This window comes from Gadus macrocephalus, chromosome 12, assembly GCF_031168955.1.
Source record: "Gadus macrocephalus chromosome 12, ASM3116895v1".
NCBI classification, from domain to species: domain Eukaryota; kingdom Metazoa; phylum Chordata; class Actinopteri; order Gadiformes; family Gadidae; genus Gadus; species Gadus macrocephalus.
Genome location: NC_082393.1, coordinates 15,762,406 through 15,788,666, shown reverse-complemented (window position 1 = coordinate 15,788,666; position 26,261 = coordinate 15,762,406). Strand labels below are relative to the sequence as shown.

General features: G+C 42.1%; 1 protein-coding gene across 5 annotated transcripts in view; it reads right to left on the bottom strand.

Annotated features, from left to right (window-relative positions):
• Positions 1-26,261, bottom strand: part of usp24 (ubiquitin specific peptidase 24) — a 75,901-nt gene that overhangs the window by 13,522 nt on the left and 36,118 nt on the right. For 3 of the 5 annotated variants that reach the window (XM_060066784.1, XM_060066785.1, XM_060066788.1), the window contains 24 exons: positions 25,812-25,920; positions 25,295-25,450; positions 10,838-10,935; positions 10,496-10,591; positions 10,136-10,358; positions 7,965-8,127; positions 7,583-7,744; positions 7,120-7,190; positions 6,252-6,412; positions 5,739-5,800; positions 5,353-5,544; positions 5,135-5,249; positions 4,858-5,002; positions 4,469-4,588; positions 4,249-4,374; positions 3,823-3,921; positions 3,616-3,698; positions 3,222-3,363; positions 2,693-2,812; positions 2,243-2,457; positions 1,399-1,523; positions 1,062-1,203; positions 763-792; positions 392-542 (listed from right to left, as the gene is read on the bottom strand). In XM_060066784.1, the coding sequence (XP_059922767.1) occupies positions 392-542; positions 763-792; positions 1,062-1,203; positions 1,399-1,523; positions 2,243-2,457; positions 2,693-2,812; positions 3,222-3,363; positions 3,616-3,698; positions 3,823-3,921; positions 4,249-4,374; positions 4,469-4,588; positions 4,858-5,002; positions 5,135-5,249; positions 5,353-5,544; positions 5,739-5,800; positions 6,252-6,412; positions 7,120-7,190; positions 7,583-7,744; positions 7,965-8,127; positions 10,136-10,358; positions 10,496-10,591; positions 10,838-10,935; positions 25,295-25,450; positions 25,812-25,920 (3,106 nt within the window). The remainder of the gene's footprint in view (positions 1-391; positions 543-762; positions 793-1,061; positions 1,204-1,398; positions 1,524-2,242; positions 2,458-2,692; positions 2,813-3,221; positions 3,364-3,615; positions 3,699-3,822; positions 3,922-4,248; positions 4,375-4,468; positions 4,589-4,857; positions 5,003-5,134; positions 5,250-5,352; positions 5,545-5,738; positions 5,801-6,251; positions 6,413-7,119; positions 7,191-7,582; positions 7,745-7,964; positions 8,128-10,135; positions 10,359-10,495; positions 10,592-10,837; positions 10,936-25,294; positions 25,451-25,811; positions 25,921-26,261) is intronic. The other 2 variants (XM_060066786.1, XM_060066787.1) reach the window with 1 other exon arrangement.

The window sequence follows — 26,261 nt, the reverse complement described above, 5'->3', positions numbered from 1 at the left end:
CATATTACATGATTTAAGCTGCATTATGAGTAATCTGTTGACTGCCTACTCCAGCTAGAGCGAGTTTACTAATACCTATGACTTGATATACCTGCCGACACACCTTGTTTATTATTCATGCCTTAATGAAGGCCAACAATTGCCGAAACATGTTGGCAACTTTTTAAGAATTCTATTATGAAAGCCTATTTATTAAAGCTTTTTTAATTTAAAGAAGAGTGACTTGGTCAGCTTATCTTTTAAGAAACTATGTTTTTGTATGCCTAAGAGTACCTTCGCACTAACTGATTCACTTAATCATAACTACACCGTAGCTCTCCAACCTATCTACCTTACTAGGTCAGGCCTACTGAAAGGCTTCCAGCAGGCTTTCTTAGTAACCAAAGTGTACCTGGTAGATACTGGCCGGCATCTTCTCCACAAACAGACCCTTCTTCTCCCCCTTCCTCACCAGACGGGTGAGGAGGGTGAGCCGGTCGTTGTTTGCCCTGGGCGGGCGGGGGGACGACTGGGGTGAGACGTCGGGAGAGGAGGGGGCGGAGCTAGAGAGCAGAACAACAAAGACATGCGTTGCTACCACAGGACAAGCTTAACAGTCCAAAAATTAGCATGAGTTACACACCATGCAAATCTAATTAAATGTAACACGTGAATCGCCTTTAGTCACACACTTTACATTTGACATTTGTACTGTAAGCTGCGTTTCTCAGAAGATGTTGCTTGTCTCCTTTTTGGGACACAGAGTGTGAAGTGTGCATTTACCTGTGTGGAGAATGTGAAACCTGCGTTTGCCTGTGTAGAGAGTGAGAGAAGTGGGGACTTTCTTATACTTTATGCTTTTTTTTTTGCCTATGTGGGTCTATTCGAGTTCGAACAGTTTGTCTATATCCCTGAATTACCCTGCTGGGATTATGAAGTACATTTCATCTGGGTTCATTGAAAATGTGTTGGTCCATGTGGTCACCTACAGGATAAGGTGCGACTTATCATGGGGGGACCTGCAGTTTGTCTATATGGGGACCTACAGTTTACAGTGTGTACGTCTGTAGGGACACACTTACAGAGTGAGGTCCTCGGCCTCCTGTCTCATTACGCTGACCCTGCTTTTCTTGGGAAGGACTGGAGAGTTCTGGTCACTTATTCTCTGGTAGAACAGCATGTAAGCGTTCCAGTACCTCCGGCGCACATCAGGGTATGGGTTGGCTGAGAACACACACACAAAGAGACCCATACATATACAAAAGATATGCAAAAACAACTGCAAAGTAAAACACTGACTGAAAATAAATGGTCAGGAATGATTCATAAACTCCATAGAGCTACGCTAAATGTTATGGTTAACCTATGAAGAGGACCTGGCTAGATTGATCGGGGCGCGTTTGTGTGCTGAGGGCTTACACTGGTCGTAGACCTTAGGGCGGTACTCCCCTCCGAAGCACTCGTACTCCAGGGTTTCATCGTTCATGTCAAACTCCTCGACCACGTTGTCATTGAACTTGTACCAGCGTCCGCGAGCGCCTCCCCTGTAAAAGCATGGTATTGAATTAACCTCTATGCACAATACATCTCTGCAGAGGGCGGTTGGCTGCACCAAATCTATACACACAGCTTTGTATACAAGGACCATGATAAACAGTCCACGATAACACTTTGAGAATAAGAGTGAGTAAGTGAATGAGCGAGTGAGAGAACGAGTGAGAGATGTGGTAAATGTGGCAGTGATGGATTATCTGGTTCCAAGGCATTCAAGGTCTTCATTTAGTGTTTCTGCCTTGAGGGGCCCAACATCTGTAAAAGCTTACAGGGCCCCCACTCCGCCACCCCCTACCCCTTGAATGCTGTATACACTCTAGCACAGCTGAGTGGAAAAACCAAGGTAATAAGACTCGACTGGCTCCACTAATTATCAGCTATTAGCCTCCTCCATTACATTCAGATTGAGAGCGCTATAAAGTACAGTGGGGTGCCGGGGGAAAAAGCCTGTTAGAGCTGTAATGGGCCTTTGCTCAGTGTTGCCTAGGGCATTTGAACAGAACCGACTGAAGACTGACTAAAGAGACGTTTCAATTGCTTTGATATACTACAGTTGTGCTGACTTGAAAATAAGAACAACTAGTTCCAACCTATGCATTATTCCCATTTAAACACTATTGAGTAATCGTAAAAAACAAATGTTAAACATTGAACTGGTAAATTGAGTCTTTCGGCGAGGCGGATGGTCCAATTATCCTTCATGTCTTACCGTCTGTCTTTGATGAAGGAGTAGTAGTGTCCGGCGTGCGCCTGGCCGCTGTGGACTACAACTCCCACCAGCTCGTAGTTCTCCGATATGGTTACCTTCTTGCGGGGCGAGCCACCGGCAGCCCCGTCGCCGCGGCCCTCCCCAGCCTCCCCGCTGCAGTCCTGGCGTGCCATACCGGACACCGTGTAGGGCTCCATGTTCAACACCCAGGGGAACTGAGGGAGAGACGGGGAGGACATGGGGTCTTTCAATTACCAAGAGTTAATTGTTATCCAACTTGTTAATAAATTACTCTGAATGATGTGATGAGGCTGTTTCTATTGAAAAGTGATGGTAGATCTACATGATGAGGCTATATCTATTCAACAGTGATGAGGCTGCATCTAGTGAACAGTGATGGTAGCTCTTAGTGATGATTCCCTACGAATGCAGGCCCCAGTCATGTCCTACCTTGATCTGCTCATCGTACTTTATGGAGCGTCCGCTTTCCCAGTCGAAGCCAAAGCGCATGAGGTGGATGCAGAGCACACTCGGCAGGGACTTGATACACGTCCGCTTCACTGTGGTTCTCTGAAATCACACACACACACACACACACACACACACACACCTAATTTGATACTTCAATAATAATGGCACTTGACGGGGAGCCTACAGTATGTACCCAGAATTAGGCTTTGAATTAAACCTAATAATCCTCTTGGCCCCATATAAAGCCGTTGTAAGTTTTCATGTTGTTCGTTTCAGCACGATATTGCTAAGTTAGTATTGTGCCAGAGTATCAACATTTCAAGTTGGAAAGTTAAAGGTGCTCGAGGCGGAGCAACGTAGGGAGGAAGGGACGTTCTTTATGGGAAGTTTAGCTTAAAAATGACACTTCTGCTCTCTCGATTCTTCTACAAGAGAGAGCACCATCTTCAACTCTCAAACGTTATCTACAGCTTTGTATACTATAATATTTAGCAGACTTCTCACACACCTTCTCCTTGCATTTCTCACAGTAGTAGGCATTGCTGCCTTCCAGCACCTCCCCCCTGACAAACTGGTCCAGTGAGATCTCAAGACTCTGGCAGGAGGTCACACCCAGGTTCAAGGCCATGAATGTCTCTTCTCGCTCGTACCTGTAATGTCAAGGGTCAAAGGATAAATGTATAATGTAAAGTATTTACGAAGGAAAGCAAGGTCCTTTAGAGTGGGGTTTAATAGGAACTATGACATTAATAATGTCAATGTAAGTTTAAAGTGGTAATCTCAATGTCTTTCCTGTAAATAAATGTATGTCGAGTCAGATATATTTGAGATTGTCACTTTTTATTATTCATCTAGAAGTAAGTGTATAAAACATGGAAGGCAAGATCCTGGTTGTGGCTTACCGGTGAGGACAGTCTTTACAAATCTTTTGGTCAGAGAAAATCCCCTGGAAAGTGTTTTTAAACAGCTGTTCCCGCCCTATTTTCTGTTGGGGAACATTTTTAGGAATGGGTTGTGTCAGTGACAACACCTTAAAGCACAAGAAATGGCAAATACAACAAGACAATTGTGTTGTTCAGAGTGAGAGAGTGCGTGAGTGAGAGGGACACCTTGAGATGTTCGTCCAGCTGGTCCACTAGGCTGGTGAAGAACTCATAAGCATCCTGTTGCTCCCGTACGTACAACTCCTTATTCCACATCTTGAAGATCTGCCTCAGACCAAGGAGACAAAACCACACAATGTGTTCATCCCCTTGAGGACCACAGCTATAACCTTATATGAAAACCCTAAGCATTTTAATCATCAACAGTATCCAAAAATGATTAATACAAAGGAAACATCTGTATTTTTGTGTGAAGCTCTTTCGATTTATACAACATTGCAACAATTAAGTCCCTGGAATTGTGTGTTGGGCTAGAGACACAAATTTTCATGAGGTTTAATACGGACAAAAAGGCAGAGATGTTATCTTGGAACAAACAAAGCAATTATAATAAAAGCCTGCAGGATTTCAGCTAGTGAGGATGCAACGCACCTTCCAGAAGTTCTCAGGGATGTAGTACTGCAACTTGCTCTCCATCAGGTGACCAAACAGGGACTGAACTTGACAGAACACGCTCTCCTCTGGCTGCTCGGTGTCGTCCTCAATAGACAAGATCGCCTGTGTATCAAGTAACACAGTTTTAACGTTGCATATTAACAAATCACTTTTGACGACAATTGGGAAGCATGCGTGCAATCGTGCGTGCGTGCACCTCTGGCAGGCCAGGCTGCATGTAGAGCTGCTGGAACACAGCGTTCATGTAGCAAGTGGCTCCGCCGTTCTTCAGCCCCACGAACCCAGATACGGAGCGGCTGTCGACCGGGGGTAGGTACTGCAGGGAGGGAAACCACAGCCACACAACATTGCAAGAGAAAATGGCGTTGGCGCATATTTTTAAATAAATAATAATAAGACTTTGCAAGATGGTGAATTGTTGTACAGCTTAAACATTGGAGATGCTATTAAAATAAAGTTATCTGTATTATTATTACTTGTACTATAATATTTCCAACCTCAGCTGTTTGATGTCATTTGTAAACTATATGTCATAGGAAAAGGTCCTTTGAAAGATGAGCCTGAGAATCCCTTGTCGAGTCTCACATCAAACTCCTTGCTGAGGGAGGGGTCAGGCGTGTGGTGCATGGACAGCAGCTCCTTGGTGATCAGCTGCAGGTTGGGCAGAGAGCTGTCCGCCAACATCACCAGCACCTCGTAGGCTGCTAGCCTGCTGCTGGCAGTGCTGCACCTGCCAACACACGCACATGCGTTCAGTATAGATCAATTTGTTCTAATCATGTTGTGAATCATGTTATTTTTCAAGTTGTCTCGAAAAAAACAATTGCAAAACATTATCCAAATCTATAAAAGGAAGGTGTACTTTGGGTGGAAGTCATGGCTGGGGGTGGGGGCAGGCGCGGGGTTAGAGCTGTTGATAATGATGCGCGAGGCACGGAACAGGAAGTCATCCAACAGCTGCTGGATCAGCGACGGACCTGTTGGCAGACGGCGCCGTTGTCATCGCATTAGTTTACAAGTCGTTGATATGCAGACTGTGCAGGTAAGGGATGTATTGGGTGTGCGTCGGCGCGGGCTCACCGAGTTGTTCCTTCTCCTTGCCGCAGAGTGAGAGCAGCGTCTTGATGAGGCGGAGATGCCCTGCCTGCAGGATGTTGTCAGCCTCGCTGGTCTCCATCTCGGAGCCCCAGCTGGGCTCAAAGTTGTCCAGCCAGGAGATCTCGTCCTCCAGCATGTTGGCCGCGCTCAACTTCAACGCCTCCATCTCAGAGCCTAGGACAGTGGGACGGAGCAGGGTGGAGGGAGAGATGGAGAGATAGTAAGGAAGCAAGGATAACACAATTAGAAAAGAGATAATCCTACACTGACATCTGGTGGATGAAAATAGACGTTGCCCTTTCAAACATATCAACGCAAAATAAACGACAACTTGGATTTGACATGTGTGTATTTGCGTTAAGACTTACTGGTCAGGTCGTCCAGAAGCTGACACCTCAGTTCAAAATATTCAGTGCACTGAGAAAGTAATCTGCCGGACAAAAAAACACTGTCAAGAGAGACTAGGAAGAAGGTCAGGAAGGGATTAGGGCAATTCTTCATGCAACCGCTCGGCTGTATCCACCTGGGAAAGGCATAATATCAAAGCCATTTAAATGGCCAGATGGAATGCAAACACATTCCCAACAGGCATTATAGGTCCAGCTTTCCAGTCTGAAGTCTTGGCAACTATAATCTTAGATCAAGCAATCCTACTATGCAGAACTTCAGTTATAGCGTGGCTACCCTGGGAAAAGTAAACTAATGCTGGCCGAGTTTGTGTTTGCTGTTAGCCACAACATGACGGGTCAAAACTAATATGAAGCTAAAGATAGCAAATCTGTTCACCCGGTATTCAGCTTGCCTGCCATCAGACTTTACAGGCTGAATCTAAAGTCTGACTTGTTGGTCGAGCCTCCCTGTAACTCTTTTGGGCCGTGTACCTCTGGTTGACTCCCCTCATGACGGAGGTTGGGCTCCAGAGGGGCAGCTGGGCGCTGAGGACCACCGTCAGCAGGAACAGGTTGGGCTTCTGCACCTCCTGTAAGCCTGAGGTGTCCGACTGGCTCAGAGTGTACAGCTGGTCGCAGGCCACTCGACGGATCTGGAGGTGGACACCAGACGTTAAAACAGCACTAAGTAGCCTTTTTACAGCTATTTACAACATCACTAAATAGCTCAACTACAGTAGAATTTGAGTTAAATGAACCAATCATCAAGGAAATGTTTCCGCTATTAATAGTTTTATTCTGGTACCCCCCCCCGCCCTACTGTGGAAAGCCCTTGAACTGTGGTCGGCTTAGCTCAGGAGGTACAGCAGTTGTCTTGTAACCGAAAGGTTGCTAGTTCGATCCCCAGCTCCTCCTAGCTGAGTGTCGATGTGTCCCTGAGCAAGACACTTAACCCTAACTGCTCCTGACGAGCTGGCTGTCGCCTTGCATGGTTGACTCTGCCGTCGGTGTGTCAATGTGTGTATTAACCGATGTAAGTCGCTTTGGATAAAAGCGTCTGCCAAATAACCCTAATTGTAATTACACCAAGCGTAGTCTGTAAATTATAATATTATACTGCTAAAGGAAAGCATAGATAATATGGACATTATTAAATAGATTATGATCCGGTTGTGACATTCAGAGTGTGCTAGTTCTATTTCCCATTCAAATTGTATTACGTGAGCAAAGCACAGACTATGCAAATAGACATTACCGATATCTTAAAAACACTTTACAATGTCTTCAGGTCACTAGCAACGGCCAGCTCCAGTCCATACAAAACATTTGTTCTCAGAAACGGAACAAAGCGATTCAGTACCTCTCCGCTGGAGGACCCCAGCAGGATGTCGATGATGAAGTCGTTAACAGAGGGCAGGTTGTAAAAAGATGCTGCCAGAGGAGAAACAGAACACACACCCAGTGATCTAATGGCCCCGGAGCACAGGGTCAGCCAACACCACGGCTACACAAACTAGCACATACAAGAGAATGATACAACACAGAGCCTTGTCTTGTCTGTAGCAGAACAAAGCATGTCCATGTAATAACCAATGGCCTCTTTCTGCTGGGCAGTGCTGCAAATGAACAAATATAACTTCTATTTGCCTTTTTTTGTACTTTGTGCAGACACATATTGGCAGTGAATTGAATCTATCTCAGAGTCTGCAATAAATTGAAATGCATATATTTTAAACCGATACACTACACATTAACTACAGGGATTCTTTATGGCTGATAGCCCAAAAAACAACTTGGGTTCATGTGTGCGTGTGTAGTCTTACAGAGCTGCTGGCAGCGGAGCTGCAGACAAGTCACCAGAAGTGACAAAGCCTCCCGGGCGATGATGGTGTCTTTGATGGAGACGCTCTGTTGTCTCACGCATATCCCAGCATGCAATGCGGTAGGAGTGCCCTCGCCCTCGCTGCTGGAGCTGCAGTTACTTCCTGGAAATTGTAAACATGCCCAAGAAAGTCATTGGCTTGGATCCGTGTGTGATTAACTATAATCTTGGCTGCATAAGCAGTAGAAGCCTGATCTGCAGGATGTTTGTTCTGCCGTGACATCTGCTGACAGTAAAATAAACTGAAAACACATTCCAATCATATGAGTGAGAAATAAAACCACACCTGACCACTAAATTCCACTTTGATGTGGCTCTCTTACCTGTGCTGCTCACTCTGGTGCGAACGCCTTGAGGGAGCAATGAACTGTGGCTGTCTCTGATTGGCTGAGGGCTGCCCACTAGGTCTAGTCGCCCAGCAGCAGCGGCCCAGGTCAGTCTCATGAAACAGGCCACAGTGGAGGTGTAGTCACCCACCTCCATTGTCTAGGATCAAAAAACACCCATTTAGATACCTTTCATTCTTCACCACTCATATTATATAGAAAATTCTTCGATATCCATTTCCAGTGTTCCCGGTGCAGAATGTAAAATTTTTCTGGTGGTGGGGGGACGGGAGGGAACAGGAATGAATTGTAATCAGTAAGCAGGCCTACTTTCCAAATGTACAACAAATGTTGAATGCTATGTTTTTGATTCACGGGTGTCATTATCTTCTGTATACTTCCAAGTGTTATTCAAAATAAGCATTCACACAATTGTGGCAACTCCAAGTTAAGGTTAACTTATCATTCAAAGAACTCGGCATCAGCAAGTTCGCAAAGGTAAATATTTATTTAATACCCGCGTCCAAGGGCCTATTGCGCAGATACATCGTTCATTAATTCGCAAAATTGTTGTGGGCCATAACAATGGCGCAAACACACCCTGCTCTTTCTTAGAACTCTCAGCCCAATATCTGAAAGTGTTTGAATGTCCGCTGAAACAGTGGGTTCACTGGCTCTTTGGTATCGGCAAGTACCGATGTAATAGAGATAGAACGATATGTTTTTTTCAGGGCCGATACCGATTATTAGTAGTCAAGGGGGCCGATAACCGATATTTGGAGCCGATATTAATTTACAGAAAAGGGGAAAATATTGGCGTCAAAATTTTGAATAATACAAACTCCAACAATTAACTTACACCACCCCTTCCCCCCCCCCCCCCAACATGCTGGGTCAATTTTCAGCATCATTCAGTGGAGTGATATAGTCATGTCATACACCGTTTGAAAGCTTAGAATCTCAGGAATGTCAACCATTCGGTGGAATAAATATGTTTAGCGAATATAGATCAAAAATATCCTAGTGTCTTAGGGCAAAATAGCCCCCTCACCCTCCTCCTCCCTTGGTCCATTCTAACTTTATCGTCGTTGTGGATATCCTTAGCAATGAGTTGATACTTCATGTTGGGTCTTGAAATGAGTCCACAGAAAGAGTCCACATAAATCGAATATCAATATTATTTTAGTCTAATTACATTGTGTATATTCACAAGCCATCTTATACAAAGCAGCCGAAAAATAGAAAACCGAAACGCTGCAATGTTTTTTTGTAGAAAACTGCGATTTAGGGTTGGAATTCCGCTATTGTCGTCCGATTCATGGAACCCATTGTGTTCACCAGGGTCTCACGGTGACATAGAGCCCTCGCACATCTCTGTGAGACCAATACTTCGTTGTTTACAAGCTTTACAAGCCAATGAGGCGATCACTATCAAAACGGGGCATGTATACTTTGATTGACAGCTACACCAGCAGACAGCAAGGGTCGGGGACGGGCCTTAGATATCCTAATAGCCATTGAAAATACCTTTCCGACGATATCCAGCATGTCAAACACCGTCTCACGTGTGGTTGAGAAAACAATTGCGCATGGGGTGTGCGTAAGCTAGCAGGCTCTTCCCCAGAGTGCGAGTGTGAAGCAAGAGGTTGATTTGCGTGCTCGTGTGTGGTTTTATTTTTATTTACTTTTGTGAGTTTGGTTTTATGAATAATAAAAATTGTTATTTTTGTTTATTTTCACATTGTTATTGTAATTTTACTTATTTTTGTATATTTGTACATAGTTATTTATAGTACTTTTACTATTTCAGTTTTGGTGTTTATACCATTGCAGTTTCACTTTTTAAGTAAAAATAATAGCCAAAACCCTTTGTTTGAGCTTATTTTGTCCGTCGTGGCTCTGCGTGTAACCAGAGCGTGTAACCAATCAGATGGTGCTGTGGGTTGGACAATGCTGGAGACAGCGTAGTGACAGCAGACAGAGAGGCGCGGCTGCATCAGGGTCAAAATAACCCAGTTTTAAATTGATATGTTATCGGCCGTCGGATAAAAAAAAAAGGCAGATGCCGATATGCGTCAAAATGCCGAATATCGGTCGATCCCTACGATGTAAGCACCGATACCACTACAAAAGGTGGAATCGGTGCATCCCTAGTGTGTTATAAGTACTTGGATGGCCACTCGGGCTGCAGGGACGATCTCCTCCACCCGAATGGAGGAGCGCTCCGAGAGGGACATCTGCCTGTAGGAGGATTTCTCTGGGGTCCCACAGAGAGACAACTGCCTGCCGGCCCGCCCCGCGTTCCGGAACGGCCGTGACGACAGCGCGTCGCCGTCCCTGAGGTTGTCGTCGTCCAATGAGGCGGGCATGCTCTGGCCCACCAGGAGGAACCTGTCAAGAGACACTGTCAGCTCAATGGACAGATGTGGACATCCGGACACAACGCTGAACTCTGCAAGTTCTGTTATATTTTTGAATGCGTTAAAAACTTATCTTATGTAAAACAATTTGATAAAAAGTTTGGGTACCTGGCCAGCTGAAGACAGATGGAGTAGACTCCTTGTCTGGTCTCATAGTCCACTTCTGAGGGGATGGAATCCCTCTGCATTACGTTCACCACCAGACTGCGGGGATAAGAGGCGGACATATACTCGGGCTGTTCTCATCGTCCTTGGTGCACCCGTGCAGTCAATTAGAAGAACAAATACAGCTACAAATGCATTGCTGCTCCGATTATTACACAGAATTAAACTGTGGAAAATCACCTTCAAGACCAAATAGTATTGCATTCAAGAGCTTTTCTCCAAGGTTCAAATAGAATAATTGTTATAGGGACTAGTATATGTTGCTGCTATGGGTTGTTGGGTTACCTGAGGCCTCCAGCCTTGAGGAAGTTCTCACAGAAGGACTTGACACTGGTCTTGGCCATCTCATCGTCAGATGTGGGCATCAGCTTGGAGCTCAGCACCTAGCGTGTGAGATATTGAATAAGCTGATGGATTCAACCACAACAAAAACAACATGGAGGTGTAGGAAAGGAACCAGTGTCCCATCTTCTCGAAAGACAGATTACTTTGCTGCAGGGAAATTTGACATTAGCCAACAATCGCTCTCAAACCATTGCCCTCTAACCCCCCCATCGCAAAAAAGCCAAACCACCAGCTAAACTTAATGTTTACTCTCTTTAGCACTGCAAAAGTTACCTATGCAAATTCCAGCTCTGAAACAAAAGTGAATACGCTAGTCAAGCCTTAGCAACCAAACGACTAAACAGCACTGAGAGAGAGAGTTTTCACCAAAACTAATAACAGCTACCTCTTAAGCGAAATGCAAATCCTCCAGACAAATTATCACATCATCACACAAGCCAGCGTTTCCCCCAGAAAATATCTTAGTCAAGGTGGTCAAGGAGCGGGGTTGGGGGGGCTTGTCTCTGTTTCAATTCCATTCAAAAAGCTAACCCTATGGCATGACCATTGTTGTGAACAGTATTACCGATGCATTATTTATTATTTTATATCTGATGAAAGTATGTCTTCTTTCCCTACGAGAGTTTTCTACTTTGTTAATGCATAATAATTGTAAAAAAACATTACGTATTCTGACATTTAATTAAAAAATAAATAATAATCTGACATTTCATATATGACATATATGAAAATATTGAATACATAAATACATTCTTTCTTACATATGAATGGATTAATAAAATTGTAAAGTCATTTTAGTTAAACAAATATATAAAATTAACCATAAAAATCTGTCTCACGTAACGTGACGTCCCCACCGGTGTCAGCGTGACAGCGCAGCACACAGCACATTGTTTTATAATTTAACCGCGAAAATACATTTCACAAAGAGCAAGGAACAAGCATCATGGATCGTTTTTTAAAAAGAAAAGCCCCACAAGAACCAGACATGATTGACTGTGAAATGGAGCCTCAGACTACTACTTCATGCAAGCCTTCGTCCACCAGCTCTGAGTCTGCACCAAAGGTCGCAAAGGTAGATAAGGCTAAAAAGAGAACATACAACGACAATTACCTCAAACTTGGCTTTATCAGTACTGCGGATGAAGCATGCCCTCTCCCTTTGCGTCTAATATGTGGGATGAAACTGTCAAACCAAGGGATGGTTCTGAGCAAACTTAAAAGACACCTGACCACTAATCATCCATCACTTGCTGACAAGGATGCTGAATATTTTGTTCGAATGAAAAGTCAACACAGCCGTCAAGAACAAATGATGATTAAATCTGCAAAAGTCTCGGAGAAGGCACTGGAAGCTAGCTACCTCGTAGCTGAAATAGTAGCTAAAACAAAGACGCCCCACACTATTGCAGAGACTGTAATTATGCCAGCCTGTACAGCAATTGTAAACAAAATGCTAGGGCCTCAAGCTGCAAAATAAATTTCAAAGGTCCCGCTGTCGGATTGTACAATAGGGAGGTGAATCAATGACATGTCTGTGGATATTGAAGCTGCCGTTTTGGGGAAAATCAAGACAAGTGGACATTTTTCCTTACAACTTGAAGAGTCAACAGACGTGAGTGGGCACGCTCAGCTCTTGGCAAATGTTCGGTTTGTGGATGGGGACCGTATTAGAGAGAATTTTCTATTTTGCAAACCGCTGCCAAACAAAACGACAGGAGAAGAAATTTATCGTGTGACAAATGAGTATCTTGAAAAGGGAGGATTGAGTTGGAAGAACTGTATTAGTATCTGTACGGATGGTGCGGCTGCAATGACGGGCTGTGCCAAAGGTTTCATTAGCAGGACCAAACAGCAAAACCCTGACATCCGCACAACCCACTGCTTCCTTCACAGAGAGGCACTTGCTGCAAAGACGCTCCCAAAAGAACTTTCGGACGTACTTGACAGAGCAGTGGACATTGTTAATTTCACAAAAGCGCGCCCGTTAAAGAGCCGCCTGTTTTCGATTCCGTGCAAGGAAATGGGGGCAGAGCATCAGAGCTTGTTGCTACACACGGCAGTCCGCTGGCTGTCACGGGGGAAGGTTTTGGGCCGATTGTACGAGTTAAGAGAAGAACTCAGAGTCTTCTTGACAGAAGAGAAATCTGCATATGCAGAGCTGCTCGCAGATGAGCAATGGTGCGTAAAACTCGCGTATTTGGCTGACATCTTCAAGCACCTCAATGAGCTGAAAATTAAAATGCAAGGCAAAGAAGAAAACCTCCTCTCCTCGTCTGACAAACTGCGTGGCTTCAGATCTAAGCTCACACTCTGGCGTTCCTTTGTGGAACAGGGCAGGCTGGATATGTTTCCCCTGTGCAATGTGCATGTAAACAGCAGCACGCTTTCTGACCTCATAGCCCAGCATCTGAAATCTCTTGACGAGTGATTTAATCATTATTTTCCATCGGAGTGTTATGCACAGTTTGACTGGGTCCGTGATCCATGGAGTTCACGCGCACTGGAGAGCGCAACGGACTGGCCACTGCCAACACAGGAGCAACTGATGGAGATCAGGGAAGACCGCACATTGAAAATGAGATTTGGTGACATGGAATTGGACAGGTTTTGGATATCAGTGGAAAAAGAGTATCCAGTGGCTTCAAGTAGCGCTGTTGCTATTTTGCTTCCCTTCTCCACAACTTATCTGTGCGAACTGAGCTTTTCAAGCCTGACATACATCAAGAACAAGTACAGGGAGCGACTGAGGACTGTGGACCAGGAGCTCCGTGTCTGCCTCTCATCCATCCCTGCCAGGATAGGCCGGTTGTGTACGTCGCACCAGGCTCATGTCTCTCATTGATTGTGAGTCACACCCCCCTCTCTCTCTCTCTCTCAATTGCGGCTTATTTGTGTGCGTATGCGCGCTGCATGCGCGAATGTGGACCTCTCTCTCCCTCTCTCATTGCGGATTATTGGGTGCGTGCGTGTGTACGTGCGTGTGTGCGCGCGCGTATGGCACGGATGGAAACAAGCACTATGATGGAAAAACATTCCTGCTATCTCAGCACTTCATTTGAGTTCTCCTGGTCTCAATTTGTTGGGTTCTTGTATTGCCTGTGTTGCTGTATAGCTTGGGCGGTCCACCTCTTATGGTTTTATGGCATTTGTGTCTCATTTATTGTTTTGTGAAGCACTTTGTAAACCTTTGTTTTTAAAGGTGCTATAAAGTTGCTATGAAGTCGTTATTATTAATATTTACAGTTGTATTATGCTCTGTTCATTACTGTCCTGTCTAAATAAACAGGACATTTGCATTTACGTTTAGGCTATGCAGTGTCGTTTTCAAATCATATTTTACACTGGGGTGCCTTGAGATTTTATGCACTTTTGAAAGGTGCCCTGGCTGAAAAAAGTTTGAGAAAGGCTACTCTAGGTTACATTTAGCTAGAGGAGACATTGGTGTCACAACGATGCTTCACTGATGATCTATTGAACCGCAAACTCCGAATCTGCCCATTTCTTTCCATCTTTACGGAAGTACCGAGTCCGACCAACAATCAACTGAACCACATGTGGTGGAAGACGGGATTCTGATGACGTACTTACGAGATAAATATCTCATAATTACGAGATACATATATCGTAATAATGAGATAATTATCTCGTAATTATGAGAAAGATAAAGATCTCGTAATTATGATATAATTATCTCGTAAAAATGACAATGATCTCGTAATTATGAGATATTTTCTCATAATTATGAGATCTTTGTCATAATTACGAGATAACCCGATTTTTTTTTGTGATGTGAATGCAATGCCCCACCGTAGCTGGCGGACCTTGTCATAAAGTTAGCGATAACAGAGCCCACACTGTAAAAAAAAGTTGTAATATAACAGAATTTTACTGTTTATTTTACAGATTTTGTCTGTATTTTTAAAATACCATTTAATTTAGAAAAAGAGACTGTTATTTTACATGTAAAATGTAAACTAACATGAAATCACTGTAACTGTGAAAACACACAATATTCCTGTTCTTTTACAAAAGAAAAAAACTATTAGAAATCCATATATTTATTGTTAAAATACGTTCACAAATATATCGTAATTTCACAAATATTTGTCTGTTATTTAAGGGAATAAACTGTAAAATTCAAATTTAAAACTAAAAAAAATAAAAAATAATTTAAAGTTACTGAGAAATTAAAAGTAAAATAACTATTTAACTAGTAATTTTACTATAATTTCTTTGTTAATTGACTAATGTTTTCATTGAAAATAACTAAAATTACTGCAATTTCCTAGATGGTAACATTTATTAACATTATATTACTAACATTTATTTAAGGACATCTAAACAGACATAGGGAAAGTGAAGGAGGCCAATACCAGGATAAAACCACATAAACTACATGCTTTTCATCTGTTTCCTTAACCTACCACTTAAAAGCATTACATTCTGCCAATGTTTTGGATGTATGGTTACTTGACCCAGGTTATGGAAACCTTTGATAGAGTATGGATTCATTTCAGTGAGGTTGAATGTAAGTTTGTAATCCATGTATGGTGACTTGACCAAGTTATGGATGCCTAGGATAGAAATGTTACTGTAAACAAACAAACAAACTGTATGCAAAACGTTTGATTTATGTTTCTCATCAAAACATATATAAATCTTGTAGAACTCTTACAGCTTTGAGGGATGTTAAATCTATAAGTTTGAGTCATTTTAAGAAGTAAGAAATAAGTTATGTTTTGTCTGGAACACCGCCCACTATGAACGCGTCATCACCCACGTGGTGAAGAAGAACGTTGCCAATTTGCACTTGTGTTGATGAATGCGTGTGGACCTGAGGAGTTATCTTTCAAGGTAATTAAATCTTACCAAATATGTCACTGTTAGAGTCAGTCACTCTAAATACTTGTTTTAATTTGCTCGTAAGGTTGAGCAACATGTTTATGTCAAGGTGTTTTTTGAAAATCCAGGCCTAATGTGATTATACTAATGTGTTAAAAGTTCGCGGTGGTTACTATTCGCTGGCGAATAGTAAAAAACAACTTTAATTTAGCTCATGACTCATTCACGAAATTAGGGAATAAACCATGTTTTTCGATCGTGTGAAAACGTAGTTGACTTTCCTTAGAACTATGAAGTTAATTGGTGTAATTCGCTGGGGGGAGGGGGAGTTACTAACTGCATGCTTAAGCAACTCAAAATGTTGGCGCATTTTTTGGGATATATTCACTATACCACGATGGGGAAAGTCGCTGGTAATGTCTTTATTTGTTATGCGTGGTAAAACGTAAAAACGTGTGAGTATATTAATTGGGCCAGTGAGAATTTTGATGGTCCTGTCTGTAGCCGAGGGCTCTGTAGGCGTCACGTACACGTGGCAATGGCAGCTAGCGTTTAGCATTAGGCTAATATTAGCATCGCTGGGTAGCAAAGGCATTCATAGTTTAAGCGGTTTGGTCTTTACCAGCTATACCTAGCCTTCCCCAGTCATTGTAACGGACTGGGTATTATGTAATGTTGTGTTATGTGTTTTCCTCTGTTAAAATAGTTTGTTTATGTCCATTTCACGGGGTTGAGTTGTTGGGATTCCAGAGAGTTGGTGGATATGTCATAGGCTGTAGGGTCGTGATTGGCTGAGAACCAGGAAACGTTATTGTTGTTCTGGGGAGAGAGCTAGGCTAAAGTGCGATGCTAATATTGGCCTAATGCTAAACGCTAGCTCCTATTGCCGAGTTTACGCGACGCCTACGGAGCCCTCGGCTATAGACAGACCGTCGCCGTTCTCACGGACCCAACAGTTTATTCGATGTAGTTGCTTTTGCGTTGGCTACAGCCCACAGTAGCCTGTGTATTAATTGGGAAATAAATCGCCAGAAAACCCCAGTTCCGTCTCGTGGCATTTTTACAGAGGGACGCTACAATGTAATGTTTTCATTTCATTTTGTTGTGTTAAGAATGTATTATTTTTTAAGGTCTTGATGTCTAATTACCTTAATAGAGCCTTATTAAAATGAGAAATTAGGGAGATTTTTATTTAACTGTTGTATGGAAATGTTTATTTAAGGGTAAACTTGTTCTGTAGAAACTGAATCATAAAATATTTGTTTTAGTTTTTTTCTGTAGGTATCGGTAATTGGTGTTGAGACAGTTGGGTTGAGACGGGCTTCTGCTTCAAGCATTGTTCCTAAGGCTCTAGAAATGGTGAGTATTTAAATGCTTTATTTGATTCACTTGACTTATTTAAACTTAATAGTATTAGAATGTTGCTGTCAATTTATGAAAATTAATCTTAATATTTTGGTACTGTGTGATAACAGTAGCCTGCAGGAATATACTTTCCTGTGTGATTTATTAGGTCCCCATTCAACAGTTTAAAAGCACCATGAACAATGAATTGCATTTAAACTACAATAAAGAGTAACTGTGAAGCATGTTGACCGATTCTTTTAGGAAAGCTATATGGATGTATTTGGTTGGCTGGCCTTAGGAATGCGCGATATAAACGATATACGATATAAACGCTAAAAAATGGCCTACGATAGAGATTTTAGTTATATTGCTCTATCGCGATAATGTATGTTTGACGCGATCTATCCATGACTCGCGAAATATAAAGAGCCACGAGCTGCAACCGTCTGCAACGCATCGTCCGCGACCCGCGAATTTTAAAAAGAGCCACGAGCTGCAACCAGCTGCATCGCATCATCCGCGACACGCGAAATTTAAAGAGCCACGAGCTGCAACCGGCTGCAACGCATCGTCCGCGACCCGCGGAATTTAAAGAGCCATGAGCTCCAACCGGCTTCAACGCATCATCGTCATCTAAGTAAATATGGCTGAAAGCGAAACGGAGGAGCTGGTGATTGCTCTCATTTCATGTTCATTTCAAAATTATATGCGTTCATTTTGCACTTATTGTTTTATGTTTTAATAGCAAGTATCTGTGCACACACTTGGAAGATTTTTCTTTATTTAAAATAGCCATGCCTAATACTGGACGTATTTCCCTAATTCACAGTAGGCCTATCAGTTTCTTTATTAACAAGACACCACCAATTTTTATTTCATTAAGAGAAGTATACGTCATTACACAGAAGATTTTTCTTTTTTAAAGTCTCTGCAGCTACAACATTATGTTGTATGATTAGTTTTGCACAATAAATGTTCTCAAAACGACATACATTTAGCAGTTTAGCTTTCCTTAGAGTCTATGTAACCTGTTCTGAAATGGTTCTATTATGATTTATATATCGTGATATATATCGTTATCGCAATAGGTTGTATGTATATCGCAATATGGATTTTAGGCCATATCGCCCATCCCTAGCTGGCCTCACATTTTTCCCTCTTTCTCTCTTTCCAGTGATATGGCAGTGTAAGGGGTGTTCCGTTGCAGTAGCTAGTAGGTCTTTACTTCTTAATCATTATAAACTCAAGCATCCACATTTTGGCCGCACCATCCACTATCCATGTACATTTAAGACTTGGAATGCTTTAATTGTACACCAAAGTAGAGTTCATTCAACACAAGTTAGTCTGACTCAAAAAGAGTTGGTTACTTTCAGCTGTCACTTATGTAGATGCAAATTTCTATCTAATGAAAGGGAATATCAACATGCATCTGAGGAGAAATGAAATTGTCTCTGACATGTTTGTTGGCTGTACTTTTCAAACCAATATTTATGGAACGTTTATGTCTCATAAGAGAAGCCGACGCATTACCACACCTCATAACCCAACTGATTTTATTCCTGGTATTGTGTTAACGACTACATTAGCATCACCATCATTACATGATTCTTCAGCTGATTGCCAGGATGAGGAGTTTGTGGAAGAGGAAGTTTCTGTTGCACCCCTAGGTTTGGAATTTATATATTATAAATATAAGATCATTAGAAAATGAAGTAATCAAATGATTGTCTTATTTTTATTTTCAGATAAATGCAGAATTTAAGCGCATTACCACCATGCCCCTGCAATCCAGATTTCTGTCACAGATGGATGTACGATCTGACAAACTTCTAAAGCTGTTCGAAAAACGAGGAGGACAGATAGGCAAGCGTCTTGAGAGAACTTTGGCCCCCATGACTCAAGTAAGAATGAATTTTTGGGAAATAAAATACTGAATTTATAGAGAAATTTGATAGAGGAAAAAGGATTCCAAACAAATGTCTTTCTCTTCTAATCTACATGACCTAGGACGATGACGTTGATGCAGGGCGGGAATGTGTTCTCAAGTGGCTGTGTGTGTACCTCAACGAAGACCCAGCAAATCTTGTCAGGGAGTTCGTGGTGAGTGAAGTTATTTTACCGATTTTGATATTTTGTTGAACACCAAAATGCGTAGTTAAAGGGGACCTATTATGCTTTTTCGACTTTTATGACCTATAAACGTTGTTATGATTGATAGTCATGTTTAACCATACTTCTCCGCCCCCCTCCTGCCAACCCAACTCCGTTGTGATTGGTTACCTTCCTTGAAGCGTGCGCGTGGGCAGATTTGACCAGGCATATGGGGGCGTGGCAGGAGTGCCTCTACGTAGATGATTTCCCGGAAATGTGAACAAGTGAATCGCAAACGTTGTCCCGAGTGTTTAGCGCTCTGCACAGCCACCCCCGACTGTCAGCAGGGAATACGTCTAAATGCATGTGCGTCATTATTTGACACTTGAGTATGGTTAAACATGATCAATCATTATAACAACGCTCATAGGTCATAAAAGTCAAAAAAGCATAATAGGTCCCCTTTAATGAAATAGATCTAGGCTACTGTACTGATGCAAATTACGCAACACACTTCCTTTGTGTTTAGTAACATTTATATTGGTTGCTCGACCTTAAGGTCTGGTTAGTTTAATTTTTGCTTCCATTACATGACACACAGGTGAGTGCTTTATCCAAGTTAAAACTTGACTATAAAATGAACCTTCTCGTGTTTTATCGGCACAACACTATATAGGCATTTTAATTTGAAACATGTACAGTCTGCATTTAAGTTTAACAAAGAGAAAAGGAGAGGCTCACAGACTAGCTAAAATTATTTAAAATGAAAATCTTTTAAATAGCACTTTCATTATAATTCCATTGTAAATATGATTTTTGTTTTTTCTGACTCCGATTTATTTGTGATTTCACTGTGCAGGCAGAGGACGAAGCCGCCATCAAAGAATCGATTGAGGACACCACGGTGGGAATATTTGTCGTGAAAAATGATGCAACCAGTGGTCCAGAGGACGTGGGGATTGTCCTGGAAGGCCTGCAGATAATTCAAGGACTGGACAACACGGCATTAGCTGCTGCCATATTGTTTGGCCTAATGTATGTATTGAACCTCAACTACCCTCCTGAGCTAAAGAACACGTTTGAAGTGCGCCAAAAAGTTGTGATGGAGCTGGACGGCACCACGCTCTCAAAGAAAGCCCAAGTTCTCAAAAACAGACTATGAGTGAGCTGTTGTCCTTGGATCTTTTTGCTCATTGACTTGATTCTGGACTGTACGCATGCAACTTTGCGGTTCTTTGTTCTTGTTCTTGCAGTATTTACATACAGCATGTCTACTGTATTATCAAATGAATGTTTTCTCTGGAGCTCATGCGTTCCCAAAATGTGACTCGGATTTGCTGTTTTCTCTTAAAGTAATAGAGCTGCTGAATGAGCAGTTGCCATGGACTATGTTTGCTCTGTGAATGCACTCGTCTTTTGACATGCACTCATGCAGCTTTAGTTTTTCCTGTATTCTTTTGGCAGTATTTAGATTCTTGAAAGAATTACATTTTTCGTAGTATTAATGATGTTTGTCTAGGTCTACTCATTGTTTGTTGTGCGGTGATTCATTCAAAACACTGGCAGTACTTTTTTATTTTATTATTTTATTAGAATTTTATGCAAAGTAAAAAAAAACATAATGCAACCTAACATGTTGTTTTGGGATTTCAGTGTTAAAAATGTCTAGTGTTTTCCAAAAATGTCCAAACTATTGCTATTTGAAGGTGGAGTCAGCGATTAAGGGGAATTATTGTTGTCAAAATCAGTGAATATCTCATGATCCACTACCTGTCCGTACTTATGTGCTATAAATCCTTTGTTAGTGCTCAGCCTAGGCTCTGTAAACCAAGGACCTATGGACATGCAATTTGTAGGCAGGACAAGCATTCTCCAGAGTCAGCTCTAAGTTACACATGCCTAACACTGGCTGTGCTATTTTATTTTCATTTTAATCGAGCAAAGTAATGGGATTTCAGTGTTAAATGTAGTATTTGAAAGAAATACAATAGAAAGTTGGTTATTTGTGCCTTATTTAGTCTCATACTTACTTGAGCAGTAAGTATGAGACTAAACATTTTGTCTCATACTTTTTCAATTTTTTTACATGTTTTGAAAGATGAATCACATTATTTTCTGTCCATATACTGTTATATTACATCAAATATAAATTATTATACAACCTTTTTCCATTAAAAACCAGCTAAGAACAGCAAATTTCTGTCAATTTAATCAGTATTATTCGTAATACAACATTTATTTACCATATTTCTAGGTAATGTCATCGTTTTAAAATGTGAATGTTTCTAATTAAACATTAAAAACATGAAAATAAGGCAAAATCTTGTTAAAATTACAACTTTAAACTGTATTTTAATTATGGAAATTAACCGTATTTTTACGAGAAAGAAATTATCTGTTATTTCACAGTATTTTTCTGGCACCCCAGCTGCCAGAATATTACCGTTTTTTTACGTTGTTTTTTTTTTTTTACAGTGCACCCATTTAGAGAGAAGAAAGGATTTGTCAATTTTACTGTCATTTGTCTCATTGAATGAGCATTTTCCAACAGCATTCTTACAGGATGTCAAAATAGTTTTATTTAATTGAACCCTTCAAGCTCCAAGACAAATTGAATAGGCCGTTTGGAATTTTTGTTACCTCAGAAACTGTTATGTCATGGTTCCTACAGCTTAATGAAAGTTCATTTTAAGACTTTTTTAATGCCACTTGAAAGGAAATTTAAGACCAATGACATAATCAACACTAATGAAAAAAAATATTTGAACATATTTCCAATATCAGTAGGCTTTTTGGACGGAAACAAAAATGACTTCTTGCGCACATTGTGCAGTAGAGTACAGGGAAGATGAAACCGATAAAACTCAACAGTAAGACCTATCATCTGAACGCTATATCCTATATCATCTGAACACTATGAGGAGAGTAAATGCAAGAAAGCATTAACATTAAAACTTGTCGGAACCGCATGCAAAGAAGTGGGCACTATCAGAGTCTGGGAACATCGCACGGAATAAGTCTCCAATTCCCTTATTTGACTTGTAGGATTGGTGTCTTGTCACGATGTTCAGACACCACAGTAACTCTGCTTTCATCGTTGGCGTGCAACCAAACATTGTCCGGAAATTTGTTGCTGCTATCCCGGTTGATAATTTCGGAGATGGGGTTGGAGGCACGGTAGAAACGAGAGCAGAACAGGGGGGTATACCACGAACCTCGCTGAACATACCCAGGCTTTCTTGGGAAAACCTGGCTCGACAGAGACGCAACTCACAATCAGAGTTAAATGGTACCACGACGCTCACTTTAGATTCAATTAGTCGAACCAGGTTTTCCGCTTTAGGTTCAATGCGCGTTCACATAAAAGAGGCGTTTATCGCGTCATTTGACTCACTCTTATGCAAAATGAATCGAGCAAGAGCGGTGTATTTCACCCAAGACTAGCAGTGTATTATTATGAATTCCTACGAGGAATTCAAAGTCCAAATCACAGCCAAGGGGAACACGGTTGCCCAAAATATGGCTAGGGTGGCATGCTGGCAAAAGATAGCCATGTCTTCGTAAGTGAAAAGATTCTGCATATTGTCTAAAAAATATGTATCATCATGCCTTTTACCCCCATAGATGTGGTGCCAGCACGCTCCTACGAACATGGGGCCAAGTCAAAAATAAATATAAAAATATTATTCAATGTGGTAAGTTGTAAGCATTCATTTGAATAATTTCAGGTGAATCTAGACTATGATTTGCAATGGCCTAGGCTCCAACCTTTAATCTCATGTTGATTACCTGTAGCAAATAAAACCACTTGCTAATCAAATGTGATGCACTTGCTAATCAAATGTGAAATGATTGAGTGTAAATTAATTGTGTCATTTTTAGTTGAAGGTACAAACATTATCTTGGAGGAGCCGCCGACAATCAATCTCCAATCAGAGGTATATAACTATCAAAGCAAAGTGTCACGTATTCTTCTAAATGTTACATTTTTGGAAAGAATGTCCTATAATAGGTTTCCCTGATTCTTGCAGGAGACTCTGTTGGCCTGTGACTCCAGGGCGACTATGGAGGTGATTTTTCTTAACAATTCTCACAGCTATAATATGAATTTGTAGAATACAAAATGCCTAGGCCTAATTGTGTCACTGACATAGCGGTTATGTAAGGGATAATGGACAACACGGCACTTGACTATCCAAGGTTAATGTACGTTGAACGTGGGGCCACCTTTGAACTTGAAACAAAGACACACTGCGCAACAGTAAGTGCACGGCTTCTTTGTGTAGCATTGCCTACATACGGTCCAACAAGGACGATCAAATAACGAATACCCTCTGTAATCTGTATCTCTCATAAAGAATATCAGACAGTAGCCGCGTTTACATGGCAGATCTATGCCGCATAGATTTCTATGCGGCATAGATCTGTTCCTAAAATGTGTTCCGAATGTACTGTATACATGGCAGTAACAAAAGTGTCCGTTATGTCTCTCGCGCACACCTGACACGTCTCTGGACCGGCGGCGACATAATGGATGTCTTATCACTATCAGGGATTTTAAATTTGATTTTAATGAAAGCACAGCAGGAGAGAGCTTTTCTCTGCCTGCTCTTTCAATTAAGAAGGAGGAGGACAGCGCAGCAACGTCAATTTCTCGTCAGATCTTTATATTTACCCTAAGCGCCGCCGCAAACAAGAGGAATTTGGATGCGAGTCCGCAGCCAAGACTGGTGGGAGAGAGTGGTCTTACGGGAATTTACTGACCAGGAATCCTCGAAGGTCCAATTGCGCACTACTGCAGCTGCCATCTCTCTAAGTTAAGAAGTATTTTAACGTTCAGCCTGCAAATGTACTAGTAGTAGCCTACTCATTTACAGTTATCTCGGACACGTCATTAATAAACACCCATGTCCCGTCGCTTAGCAACCGGACACGCTTACCGGACTACTTTTACGGAGTGATAACAAAGACGTGAATCAGGCAATAAATCCACTTTCCTTGACAGCGGTGAAGTTCGGTGTGCTTAAAAGTACCGACGGAGCTCAGTGGACCAATTGCGAACTACTGCGGCTGCTCTAAGTTAAACCCCAATCTATGCGGAATAAGTGTATACATGGCGATTTAAAACGGACTACACCACCTATTCTATGCGGCATAGAATCTATGCCGCACAGATAATTGTATTCCGAATGAGGCGTATACATGACCATTTTCTATGCCGCATAGAAATCTATGCGGCATAGATGTGTCCATGTAAACGCGGCTAATGCCAAGGGATCGGTTCTGTCCCGAAAAACCCTCTGTCTCCGGAGACGCCTGTACGATAAGTGCGCTGAGGTCCACAGGCACACCCACAAAAGGTGACGCCATTGTCGGAGGAGGGGATAGGAAGCTGCGCACGCCGATTTAAGTAGCCGATCTCCGGGTAGACTAAGCTGAAAACCTGCTCCCGACCAGATTTGGTTGCGAGCATAAGTCACCATGGTGATACAGCGACGCTAAAAGAGATCGACTTTCGTGGTCCAGCTAACCCAGGCTTTGAGCTCAACATACCTCGCTAACCCTCTAATCGAGGTTCGTAGTACAGGCCCCAGAACAGGGAAATACCTGGCGTTTGTTGACAGCTTGATGTTGAGGCTTTGTGTTTCGCGCTGTGCATGTGGGACTCCAATGCTTTCCTTCTCATCGTGCCGAGCTTGAAACATTTCTTGCACAAAATACACCAACAAATGTTTTGTTGGTTCCGCTCTCGTGGTTGCGCGACATTACTGCTATTAATTTATATTAAAAAAATTACAGATAGTTTTTTTATATTTGAGACTAATTACAATCATAAAATCCTACTTATGATGTGGTAACATTTTTAAGACTTTTGAAAGATGGATTTAAGACTTATTAATACTATTTAAGGCCTTATTTTTCTATTTCTGAATTTAAGACTTTTTAAGGATCCGCGGGAACCCTGTATGTCAAGGATGTTTCTGTAAAATAATGAAAAAATGTCAGTGAAGTGTCATTGTTGGAGAGGTGTGTGTGTGTGTGTGTGTGTGTGTGTGTGTGTGTGTGTGTGTGTGTGTGTGTGTGTGTGTGTGTGTGTGTGTGTGTGTGTACCTCCAGGTTGTAGAGCACCCTGAAGGTGGACATGCCCGGAGCGGAGGACCTGAACAGGGACTCGAGGATCGAGGCGGCACTGGGCTGGTGCTGCTGCTTGGAGGACATGGATGGAGAGCGAGATCCTGCACTCTGACCCAGCGTGAAGAGGGTCTTCTGCATTGAACACACCAAGACAGGAGGTCACATGACATGGGGGAGGAGGGCAATGTGAGAGACATTATACAAGTTATACAACATCCAGCTGTGAATAAAAAAAGAAAATAAAGAAAAGGCAGCAGAGTTTCTGCAGCTGCACAGCTGTTCCTCATTGTTTATAGAAAGGGTTATTATTGTTATCCACATCATCATTTTTATGCATTGCTTTTCTCTGATTAGCAATCCAGAGGCCATGCTCTCGCAATCAATACAAAAAGGGAATCTTAAATTATTCCCAATCTCCTCCGATAAAGCAACATGGATGACGTATAGGCTGATGGGATAGAGAACTAAAATCATGGCGGCAGGAGGGAAGTACCTGGTGACTCCAAACGCTGGACTCTTTGGGAACAAAGTTGTCCAAAGCATCCTGCACCTCAGGGTCTGTTGGTATTAGCAGCAGCAACTTCCGCACCCGCAGAGTGATCCTGCGCACGCACACACACACACACACACACACACACACACACACACACACACACACACACACACACACACACACACACACACACACACACACACACACACACACACACACACACACACACACACACACACACACAATAACCTTTTTGCCAGGTGTTCTCAACTCCCGCCGGTCCGCCAAATGAGTGTAATTGGGAAGCGAGAGAGCGGGACCATAGGGAGGGAGAAACAACCGTTTCAGTTTCATGGGTTAAGTGGCGAGAGGGGGGAGTAAGAGGGTGAAATACGTTTCCTATACATGTTTCAGATATTGTTCATCTGAAAACTCTGTTCTTATTGTTCT